This window comes from Colobus angolensis, unplaced genomic scaffold (assembly GCF_000951035.1).
Source record: "Colobus angolensis palliatus isolate OR3802 unplaced genomic scaffold, Cang.pa_1.0 Scaffold92, whole genome shotgun sequence".
Classification (NCBI taxonomy): Eukaryota; Metazoa; Chordata; class Mammalia; order Primates; family Cercopithecidae; genus Colobus; species Colobus angolensis.
The window spans coordinates 2,304,367-2,317,227 of record NW_012123154.1 but is presented as its reverse complement, the minus strand read 5'-3'; the positions used below and the strand labels follow the sequence as shown (position 1 = coordinate 2,317,227).

Here is a 12,861-nt window from a genome sequence, read left to right as displayed (position 1 = left end):
TAATAGCAGTTCCTCAAAATAGATGAAGAAAAAACTGACAGAATTAAAGAAACAATTCTATAATAATAGTTGGATATTTTAATAGCCTACTCTCATTAATGAATAGAACAACCAGACAGAAGATCAATAAGGATATAGACACCTTAAATAACACACAACAAACCAATTAGATCTAACTAACATATGCAGAACACTAATCAACAAAAAACAGAGTACACACTCTTTTCACGTGCACAAGGGACATCTTCCAGGATGAACCATATTTTAGGCTATAAATTAAATCTCAGTAGATTTGAAAAGATAAACCACCTTTTCCAACCATAATTGGATGAATTTAGGTATCACTAACAGGAGAAAACCTGGAAAATTCACAAATTTGCAGAAATTAAACTACACACTCTTAAACAACCAATGGCTAAATGAAGAAATCATAAGAGAATTTAGAAAATGCTTAGAGATGAGTGAAAACAAAGAAAACACTACATAAAAACTCATGGGGCCCAGCAAAAGCAGTGTTCGGGGGAAATTTATAGCTATGTTCTGTCCTTGGAGCCAATGGTCAGTGTTGCCCCAAAAGTGGTGGCTGAGGAGTTCTTATAGTGGACTGTCCCACATCACCCTGAGGTAGAGCCAATTGGGATTCCAAAGAAAGAAGCCCTAGATAACAGTCCAAAACATTTGTTAGGAAAATTTACATATGAGAGTTGTGGTGTCCTTGTGATGGATAGCAAAAAAGATGTTCTACCTGGGTATGGCTATAAGGAGGGAGTTGGTTTACAGAGTGTTTAAAGAATTTGGCTCAGGGCCAGGGCTACTTTCTATGTGTTTAGCAAGATGTTTGACCTTTCAGTTTTGGGCAACAACTTAAAGAACTTTATCAATGTCTTGGAATGTTCCTTGGCACCTTCCAGGCCCTGGCTTGTGTCCAAGCCTGTAGGAGAAGGCATAAAGTTGGCCTTGAACAGCAACTCAGTTTGGTCAAGGCACTCTGTTTTCTCAGTCAGCACAAAGATAGAAAACAGGGGAACTGGGGGCCATACAAACTATAAGTGCTTACATTGAAAAACAAAGAAACAAAAATAAACATGGAAACCAGCTGTGTGATTCCTGGATGTAAGTCAAGTTTCCATGGACTCTGGCACCATGAAAAAGTGACTAATTCACATAGACCTTGCTACTTCTACATTTAAAAAAGGAGTGCCACCCTTGTATTTAAAATGAGATCTGCCTAATATCGCATGAGCCCTAGTTGCTGCTCAGCATGTCTCTGAGTGGGAAAAACCACAAAATATCAAGCACAAAGTTGACTGATATGCATAGATTTGAACTAGTTTGGTCACCAATATGGCCTTCTATGTAATACCTTCATAGCCCTGACTAGGAGTTCTTTTTCCCTATCCTCCCATAACTTGATGGTTCTGGAGACCAAGTCATCTGTCTCTTGACTCTATTATAACCACTATAGCAACCATCTAATTTTTTTCTCCAGGCAGAGAATGACAATACAACAACAATGACAAAAAAGGCAGCATCCTAGCAAATTATAACCATGATCCACTTTTATATCCCTGAATATTCACTCAGTCAGGTTGCTTGGACCCTGACTTCTATTTGGAAAAGATAGTTGCATTTGATATGAAGTCAGATCTCATAGTTGATATAGATTCTAAGAAGCTTAGTGGTAATGTTGTGGCACTTTCCAAGTTAATCAAAGTGAGTTTTTCTATAGAGTTCTCTCTTCTCTGGATTTATTATTTTCCTTTTAGTTTTTCTTAAATTTTTATTCATCTATTCTGTTCATATTGTGCAAGGTATAGGGAAATTAATAGATCGATCTATTTTTTTCTTTTAAAAAATCAGTTACATTTCTATATGCTAACAATAAAACCCCCCAAAAGGAAATTAAGAAAACAATTCAATTTATATAGCATCAAAAAGAGTAAAATGCATAGGAATAGACTTAACCAATAAGTTAAAAGTCTCTTACACTGAAAACTATAAAAATTGCTGAAAAATTAAAGAAGACATAAATATATAGGAATATATCCCATGTTCATGGATTGAGAAACTTACTATTGTTGTTACAAATAATCTCCAGATTCAATGCAATTTCTATCAAAATTCTGATAATTTCTTTTTTTTTTTTTTTTTTGCAGAAGTAGAAAAATGCATACTGAAATTCATGTAGAACCTTCTGGGACCCAAATGGCCAAAACAATCTTTTGAAAGGACGGATGAAATTAGAGGACTCATACTTTATAAATTCAAAACTTACTGAAAAGTTTCAGTAATGAAAAACTGTGTGGCATAAATACACACATATAGATCCGTAAAAGAGAACAGAGATCTAGAAATAAATCCTCAGGAAATGATCAATTAATTACACATGGGTGCCAAGACCATTCAATAGGCAAAGGACAGACTTTTCAACAAACGGTGTTGAGAAAACTGGATATTCACATGAATAAGATTGATGCTGGATCCTTCCCTTACACCATATACCATAATACACTCAAAATGGATCAAAGACCTAAACATGTTAGTTAAGCTATAAAACTCTTAGAAAAAAAATAGAGGAAAAACTTCATGACATCAAATTTGACAATAATTTTGTGGATAGGACACCAAAATCACAGGCAACAAAAGAAAAATTAGATAAAATGAACTCCATATTAAAACACTTGTGCACCAAAGGATACCAGAAAAGGCAGAAAAAGCTTCTTTCTCAGGTTACACCCTCTCTTCCAGGTGGCATGTGCAGCCAATGACTGGTAGATGCAGAGATACAAAGGCTAGCAACCTTGCTTCAATTGCGGGACTTGTGAAAGGTCATCTTGCTGCAGAGCTCTCAGCAAAATGGAGCAAGGCCTCAGGTGCAACTGAATTGCAGGTCATCTTCTCCTTCTGCCCAGTCTTGCCATCCTTACACCCTTATAGCACCTTGTCTGGCATATGTTATATGTAATGGGAAAAAATATTTACAAATCATGTATGAATTAATATCCAGAATATATAAAGGATTCCTCCAATTCAACAGCAACTAAAACCAAACAACAAAATTTAAAATCGTGCAAATGATTAATATAGGCACTTCTCCAAGAAGATATACAAATGGCCAATAAGCACACGAAAAAAATGCCCAATATCACTAATTGTTAGGGAAATGCAAATAAAAACTACAAGGGGATACCACCTCACAGTCATTAGGATGGCTACTATTAAAACAAAAATTAAGAAGAGTTAGTGATTACGTGGATAAACTGGAACTCTTGTGCATTGCTGCTAGGAATGTAAAATGACGCAGCTGCTGTGGAATACAGTATAGAAGTTCTTACGAAAATAATCATAGAATTACTATATGATTCTGCATTCCATCTGTAGGTACGTATCCCAGATAATCAATACCAAGGGCTCAGATATTTGTATACCAATGTTGATGCATTATTTGCAAGAGCCAAAAGGTACAAACAACCCAAATGTACCATAAATGGATGAATGGAAAAGCAAAATGTTGTATACTCATACAAAGGAATATTATCAGCCATAAAACTGAATGTTTTTTTTTTTTTTTTTGAGACAGAGTTTCGCTCTTGTTGCCCAGGCTGGGCTGGGTGCAACATTGCACCCAGTGCAATGGTGCAATCTTGGCTCACTGTAACTTTTACCTCCTTGGTTCAAGCAATTCTTCTGCCTCAGCCTCTCAAATAGTTGGGATTGTAGGCACACACCACCACACCTGGCTAATTTTAGTATTTTTAGTAGAGATGGGGTTTCACCATGTTGGCCAGCCTAGTCTTAAACTCCTGACCTCAAGTGATCCGCCCACCTTGGCCTCCCAAAGTGCTGGGATTACAGGCATGAGCCACCGTGCCTGGCCAAACTGAATGAAATTCAAATAAATAGGTGAACCTTGAAGGTATTGTGCTAGGTGAAGTATATCAGATATACAAGGAAAATATTATATGACTCTACTTACATGAGGTACCTAGTATAGTCAAATTCAAAGGAGTAAATGAAAGGATGAGGAGTTGTTGTTTAATGAGTAGAGACATTTAATTTAAGGGAAAAGTTCTGAAGATGAACTTTTTTATATTATGCATTTTTCAATTTTTACATTATGCATTTTTACCACAATAGAAAGACAATGTAAAAATTTTTAAGGTCTGAATAAATGAAAATATTACCATCTGTTACATAAAATATGATAAATGTTTTAGAATAGCAAATTTGGAGAGATTCTCTCAGGCTTGAAAGAGTTCCCTCAGATTTACTGAACTTTGAATCAGTCCTTGCAAAAGGCTGACATTTTGCCCATATGCCTGTTCTTTTTTAAAATATGACATTTTGTATTAACTGTCTTTTTAGTTCCCAATTTAGCTTTTGCTCCTTGGTACCAGATTCACTTAAACTTTTTCTCCATTACTCACAGTCAAGAGACTGGACTGTTTTATGCCACCCTTATGTTCTCCAAGGGGACAAATGGTATGAACAAAGATAGTTAGGGGAGACCTCATGTCCCCCGACTTTTTTGCAAGGACCACCTGGCAGGAACAGATCACCTCCTGCCATCATGTATCACTCCCTCCTCTGTTTCTTTAACTCCTCCCCTTCTAGTATAAATGCGTTTCAGTTATTCGCCCTATGGGAAATATTTTCTGTCCTTATCACAAATCTGGGTGAATTTTCATTCTTCATTTTGCCTCACAGCTAACTTTCTTCAAAGTATAATCCACATTTTTAGCTTCACTTCTGGTTACCAGATGATATGTTTTGGCTGTGTCCCCACCCAAATCTCATCTTGAATTGTAGCTCCCATAACTCCCACTTGTCATGGGAGGGACTCGGTGGGAGGTGATTGAATCACAGGGGCAGGCCTTTCCTGTGTTGTTCTTGTGATAGTGAATACATCTCATGAGATCTGATGGTTTTAATGGGAGTTCCCCTGCACAAGCTTTCTTGCCTGTCGCCATGTGAGACATGACTTTGCTCCTCATTTGCCTTCCTCCGTGATTGTGAGGCCTCCCCAGTCATGTGAAACTGTGAGTCAATTAAATCTCTTTCCTTTATAAATCACCCAGTCTCGGGTATGTCCTTCTTATCAGGATGAGAATGGACTAATAAACTAGACTACTGTTTATCCCGCAGGATGCAGACTCTGCCAACTCCGTTTTCCTACTTCTATGGTGATAGTGGCTGATGTGATGAAGTGAGGAGGAATGAATTCACTATTCATGCTCTTGTTACTACCACCCACTTAACCCTAGCGCAATTGCTCTTGCCAACCTCGTCAATGAAGTTCTACTTACTAAAGCCAATGTACATTATCCAGGCTTTACCTTGCCTTAGTCTTCCTGGCGTTTGACACATTTGCTAATTCTCTTATTCTTGAAATTCTCCCCACACTTAGCTTCTTTCCAAGGTTACACCCTCTCTTCCAGGTGGCATGTGTGGCCAATGACTGGCAGATGCAGAGATACAAAGGCTAGTGACTTTGCTTCACTTGGGGGACTTGTGAAAGGCCATCTTGCTGCAGAGCTCTCAGTAAGATGGAGCAAGGCCTCAGGTGCAACTGAATTGCAGGTCATCTTCTCCTTCTGCCCAGCCTTACCATTCTTACACCTTTACCATACCTTGTCTGGCTGATGTAATGTTGAAAGAACTTGCCTTTTACTTTAACAAAGAACACAGAAGACACTCTTATTTTAGATTCTGCTCTTACTGCTTCACTCTCTCTTCAAAAGTTTATTTCCCTCTCCAGAATCCATTGACTGCATCAACAAAATAAATATCAATATATCCAATATTTCCCATCTCCCTTCCCTAGCCATCTACCTGTTACCTGAACCTGAGTCATTCATTATGCTTCTCACATCTTAGACTGTAACAGCCTCTTACCTGTAGGATATCTTTTGTGATGCTAAAGCCATCAATCAACACATCTCCAGAGGTAGGGCTCGCTTCCCCAGTCAAAATTTGGAAGGTAGTTGTTTTTCCAGCTCCATTGAATCCAAGCAATCCAAAGCACTCCCCCTTTTGGATTGCAAGGGAGATATTTTTTACAGCCAGAATGGCTGGGCACTTAAAATATATCTAAAAAAAAAATCCAGGAAACACAATTCAGTAAAGAATACTTATAGGTAAAATACAATTAGTAATATCTCAGACCCCTATGGATCACTACTTGAGACAGTTTCATGATAACTCTTCTGTTCTACTGGGAGAATACATATAGAGCCCAAAGAACCACAGTGAGCCCTTGGCACCAGTGGCACACTCTGAAGTAGAAATGAAGCCAGTGTATGTTAGCCATTGAATTACATTTACCTTTATGAGTTCTTTAATAAGTACTATAGAATCCAGCAACTCCTGAGGCTGCTCCAGGATTCTCTTTCTTTCGTTTTGTACATCTTCATCTTCAGATTGCCCAGATAATTCCTTGGACACTATATCCTGTATTTTCAAAACAAAAATTATAGAGGCAGATAGCCTTTAGGCATCTGTTTTAGCTTGGGTGGCTTCATAAAAGCTAAATTGAGGGATAATATTAAAAGATGTTAAAACAGAAAGTTTGAGTCATTTCTAAGAGACTTCTTGAATAGCACTTCAGCGCTCACGTATAATTTGATAAGTTGTGAGTAATGAATAATTCACCAGAGAAAGAAGTATGAGGACCAGAGGAGAGGAAAAAGGCACTCAGATGGTAGAGAGACTATGAATTAACATGCTATGATGTGTACTTTAATACTTTGAAAGACAACTTAAAGCATTTAAAACAGAAAAACGATTTTATCACTTGGATCTTTAAGAAGAAAATCATCTCAAGAGAGTAAAAAAGCTTTTAAACATAACAGTAATGAGTTTGTAATGATAAATGCCCTTTGAAGGGAATGGGAGCTAAGAAGTTCAGCAAGATTTAAAAGGACTTTTCCTAAGAAACTTACTGGACCCCACGGTCTATGTTTGCAAGATAAATGTTGCAGATATTAATGCTCTTTAGTCACCTTGACTAGACCAAGTAGTTTCAGGAAACTGATCCAAACATGTTAGAGCAGAAATTCGGCATAATTTTTACGATATTTTTGTCCAGTTATTTCAGAACACATTGATTTCTGTTTTCTATAGATTAAGAAATTAGGATTACATAACTTGTTTTTTCATGAGGTGAATCAGACACCTCATGAAAAATTGAAGCCACACTGAGATAAACAAATATGATTTGTTACAACCACAGAATGTTCAACACATAGAAAGAATAATAAGAACTGACTCTGTTTTATATAGAGAGAAAAAGTCAGTAAGACTTGATATGGAATAATTTTGAGACTTCCAGAATAACAGTTTAACAGGTCTGTAAACCTGTACCCCACTGAAACTGGTGAAAGTTATTTTAAAATATAACTACTTAAAGCCTTTAGTAATGATCCTGCCTTAGTCCATTTTCTGTTGCTTATAATGGAATACCTAAAACTGGGTAATTTATATAAAGAAAGGCAACTTATTTATTGCAATTATGGAGAATGGGTAGTCCAAAGGCATGGCTCAGTATCTGGTGAGGGCTTACTCCTGGTGGGGGCTTTCTACAGAGTCTGAAAGCAGCACAGAACATCACCTGGTGAGAGAGCTGACATGCTTAATCTCATGCTAACATGCTTACTCAGGTTGCTTTCCCTCTTTTTATGAAGCTACCAGTTCCACCTCCATGTTAACTCATCAATCCATTGATCAATGGATTAATCCATTCATGAAAGCAGAGCCCTCAGCATCCAATCACCTCTTAAATGCCCTACCTTTCAATACTGCCACATTGGGGGTTCTGTTCCCAATACATGAAATGTGGGAAACGTATTCAAACCATAGCAGATCCTAAGGGCATACAGGAAATGAAGAAACATTTATTCAAAGGAAATCTATTAGACTTGTTAAGAACAGTGAAATCCATGGTCCACATCCTCTCCTCCCTTCCCACAGGCCAGTGTGACAGAATGTTACTCTAGGCAGGTTCAGCCAAAAATATTAGACTCCCTTTTCCCCCAGCTTCCAATCAAGGGCTAAGGTATATTTCTATAAGGGGAAAAAGGTTAGCATTTCTCATCCCATCGTTAGCAACCTTTTGCAGAGGTTATGTTTTGGGTAAGTATAACTATGACTTTGGGTCTCCCTTCTTCGACTCAGCCCCTATTCATAAGGTGAAGGCTACCTTGGGCATGAGGTGCTATACTGGGGACTGGGCCCTGGCTCATTCATAGGGAAAGGGTTTTATGCTTGGAGAGGCAAGCCAAGAAGACCAAAGACTACTGTCCTCCACTGAACATCCAGCCCTGAAGCAGAAAAGCATTCCATTATCCCAGCTCAGAGGTTTTGCCCAGGGGGAGAGTTGGGCCATAAGACAGAGAACACCTCTGCTCTCCCCAATTTAATTGACTTAATTTGAAACAGAGGATGGAGGAAGTTAAAGCCTAAGGATGCTGTAAAAAACAGACCAGGTGTAGTGGCTCACACCTGTAATCCCAGCACTTTGGGAGGCCAAGGCAGGTGGATCACCTGAGGTCAGGAGTTCAAGACCAGCCTGACCAACATGGAGAAACCCTGTCTCTACTAAAAATACAAAATTAGCTGGGCATGGTGGCGCATACCTATAATCTTAGCTACTCGGGAGGCTGAGGCAGGGGAATCATTTGAACCCGGGAGTGGGAGGTTGCAGTGAGCTGAGATTGCACCATTGCACTCCAGCCTGGGCAACAAGAGTGAAACTCCATCTCAAAAAAAAAAAAAAAAAAAAGGAAGTTTTGATGGAAAGCAATCAAGAGGTGACTGCTAGCTAGCTCCATTACAGGTATAAATCAAACCGTATGCTAGGTAGTTTACTGAAGAGAACCAAGGAAAAAGACAGCTATGAAGAGCCCTCCTGGGGTAAAGATGAAGCTTAAACCCTGACTTCAAATTACTCATATAATTTAATTGGATCAGTTTTTGGAGAAATTCACACCCCAGGGCATTGTTGAAACCAATAAGAAATAAGAGATTAGTCAAGTTTAATAGCTGGATTAATATTAAACTTAGTGGAGTTTAATAGCTGGATGTAGTCATGAAAAGAGACAGTCAAGAACCCTGCAAAAATCACTGTCATCCAGGGATGACTGTGCCCATGCCCAGGTCTGCACCCTCTGAGGAACAACATCTGAGGCTTCACACAGGAAGGGAAAGACTTCACTGAAACTGCTCAGCAAGTCGCTAAACAATAAACTAGCAAACAGCAACAACTCCCTTGGTGAGAATAGTACCCACAGTTACCAACATATATTATCAAAAAAGTTCAGAGTTCAGTTAAAAAAAAAATTACAACACATGCAAAAAAAATTAAAAGTTTGTGTCACATATAGGAAGAAAACTGTGAAAAAGTGACCAGACATCAGTTGTAACAGACAAAAGCTTTAAAGTAACCATTACAAATATATTCTAAAAGTAAAGGAAATCATGCTTAAAGAAATGAAGAAAGGTATTATGGCAATGTCTTATCAAACAGAGAATAATGAGATACAGATTATTAAAAAGGAACCAAATACAGGTTCTGGAGTTGAAAAGTACAATAACTGAAATGAAAAACTCAGTAGAGGAGCTCAATAGTAGATGTGAAGAAAGAATTAACAAACATGAAGATAGGCAGAAAGAGATAATGCAGTCTGAAGAACAAAAAGAAAACATATGAAGAAAAACAAACAAAGTCTCAGGGGAATTTGGGACACCATTAGGCGTATCAACATTCCCACAATGGGTATGCCAAATAGAAAGTAGAAAAAGGAACAGAAAAATTTTTGAAGAAGTAATGGCTGGAAACTTCCTAAATATGATGAAAAATATTAACCTACACACCAAGGGGGCTTAACGTACACCAAGCAGGATAAACACAAAGACGTCTATACATAAACATATCAGTAAATTTGCTGAAAGCCAAAGATAAGGAAAAGGTCTCTTGAAATAAGAAAGAGAAAAACACTCATAACCTACAAAAGAACCCCAATAGGTTGACAACTGACTTCTTAGTAGAAACAATAGAAGCCAGAAAGCAGGGGAATGACATGTACGAAGTGCTGAAAGAAAAAACAAAAACAAACAAACAGAAAACTATCCCCAAGAATCCTATGTCCAGCAGAGCTATGTTTAAACAATAAAGGCAAAATAAGGACATTACCACATAACAATTTTAAGAAAATGTTGCTAGCTGACCTGCTCTACAGGAAATCCTAAAGGAAGTTGTTCAGTCACAAGCAATTGGCCCCAGACAGAAATTCGAATCCATATTTTAAAAGTGCTTATAAAGACAACTATGGAATTAAGAAATGACATAAATGCATGTTTCTTCTCCTTTCTTCCATTAGCTGACTTAAAGAACAATTGTACAAAATGATATGTATATACTTTTTTGTATGTTTGGGCCTATAACACAGAGAAATATAATATATTTGCCAATAATAGCACAAAGAAGGTGGGAGTGAGCAAATCTGTGTTCTTCTAAATAAATGACACTAGATGGTAACTCAAATACATAGGAACAAATGAAGAAAACCAGAAATGGTAAATACAATGGTTAGTATAACAAGGGCTAAAAATACATACTTGCTGTCCATTCTTCTCTTAGTTTATTTAAAAGACAAAACATTACATAAAGTAATAAGTATGATAATGTATTGCTGGGTCTACAACATGTAGATGTACTATGTATAACAATAGAAAAAAGAGGAATAATAGACAATACCGATATATAGGAATAAAGTTTTTATATCTCACTGAAATTAATTTAGCATTAAACTGAGGTAGATTTTAATAAGTTGAGTAGATTTGATAAGCGAAGCATACTGCAAGTCCTAAAACAACTACTAAGGAAATTACTCAAAAAAATAGTGAAAAAATAATTGAAAGAATTGAAATGTTACTTTATAAAATTTTCACTAATTGCAAAGGAAAGCAGCAAAGGATGAACAGAAGAACAAACAAATGATACAGAAAAAATGTAAAATGGAAATATATCCAACTATATTAATAACGACATTAAATGTGAGTGGATTAAACAATGCAAACACAAGGCAGAAACTGTCAGAATGGATTTTTAAAGCCGCAACTATATGCTGTTGTGATGGTTAATTTTACATGTCAACTTGGTTAGGCCATAACAGGCAGATATTTGGTAAAACACTAATCTAGATGTTGGTGTAAAGATATTGAAACCACCTTTGCAAAAATTATAACTGAGAAAATTATGACAGTGAAAGAGATCTAACCTAACAGACTCCATCATGCTTCTAACTTCCAAGCTGTCCTGGCTCATTCCTGGGCATAGGCTGCATTAACTTTAGGAGGAACTTAGTTTGTAGTTTAACTTTAAAACAAATACAATAACAGCACTTTCCCAAAACAACCCTTTTCCTGCCTGGGGACTAGACTGTCTTTGCACGACTAACAAATTAGTTACAAGATTAGAAATCATGGTTTAGGGGTCATTCGGCTAGAGGCTGCAAGATTCTGAACCTCCCCAAATTGCTCTGGGGGTAACATGACTGATCTTAGGTTAAAACCTAAGATGCTTTGCAGACCCTGTACTCAATGGATCAGCTGGCACGACCCAGATTGATAAACTGACTCATCTGGTCTTGCGGCCCTCACGCAGGAGCTAACTCAGCACAAGAGGACAACTTTGACTCCCTAAGATCTCATCTCAGACCTGACCAATCAACACTCCCCACTTTCTGACCTCCTACCCACCAAATTATCCTTAAGAATCCCAATCCCCGAGTTTTGGGGCAGACTGATTTGAGTAATAATAAAACTCCAGTCTCCCATTCAGCAAGCTCTGTGATTTAAACTATTTCTCTACTGCAATTCTCCTGTTTTGATAAATCAGCTTGGTCTTGGCTGTGGGAAAGGAGAACTCATTGGATGGTTACAATATTTTAAAATCTTCCCTGGGTCTCCAGCCTGCTAGCCTACCCTTCAGATTTTAAACATAACAGCATCCACAATCATGTGAGCCAATTTCTTAACATCTCAATCTCAATCAATCTCTCTCTCTCTCTGATAGTCCATGACTGATGTGGCAACAAAGATCTGAAATCACTGGACACTCATAATCAAATTCTTACAGAGGCAAGATACTGGGTGACCAGGTATCCATATGTATGATACTGGTAAACATTTTTGTCAAACTAACAAGCATAATGAGATTAGCTAGATGCTTCTAATTTTGCATGACAAAATAGGGAAAGAAAAGGATAAGCTTAGGGATTCAAATTTCCAGATGAAGGGCTACATAAATGTCCTTAAATGTGTACGTCTGTCAAGAAAGAGACTCATACAGCCACAGGGCTGAGATTGCTAAAAAAGAACCCCACAGCCTCATTCTGTGGGTGGCTGAATTACAACATAAATTGAATTCCCAACTTTGCAGAGTAACTACCATTAAAGTGAAGGCATTGCTTAGGAAAGAATGATATCCTGAAGACTGGAATGAGGACAAATGAGAAGATTCTGATGAAGCTGGGAATGATGAACTCCTACATTCTTATGAGACTTGTTTGCCAGTAGAAGCAGGTTCTCTGTACCTATGTAAAAAAATTAACACTACTGCAGGGCGCGATGGCTCACGCCTGTAATCCCAGCATTTTGGGAGGCCGAGTCAGGTGAATCACTAGGTCAGGAGATTGGCACCATCCTGGCCAACATGGCGAAACCTCGTCTCTACTAAAAATACAAAAATTAGCTGTGTGTGGTGGCAAGCACCTGTAGTCCCAGCTACTCAGGAGCCTGAGGCAGGAGAATCGCTTGAATCCAGGAGGTGGAGGTTGCAGTAAGCTGAGATCACACCACTGC

The 12,861-nt window shown here is 37.9% G+C and overlaps 1 protein-coding gene across 1 annotated transcript in view; it reads right to left on the bottom strand.

Annotated features, from left to right (window-relative positions):
* LOC105504454 (ATP-binding cassette sub-family A member 3-like) overlaps positions 1-12,861 on the bottom strand; it is a 76,803-nt gene that overhangs the window by 16,483 nt on the left and 47,459 nt on the right. The window contains exons 5-6 of the mRNA XM_011931901.1: positions 6,325-6,450; positions 5,896-6,090 (exon numbers count right to left, since the gene is read on the bottom strand). Of these exons, the coding sequence (XP_011787291.1) occupies positions 5,896-6,090; positions 6,325-6,450 (321 nt within the window). The remainder of the gene's footprint in view (positions 1-5,895; positions 6,091-6,324; positions 6,451-12,861) is intronic.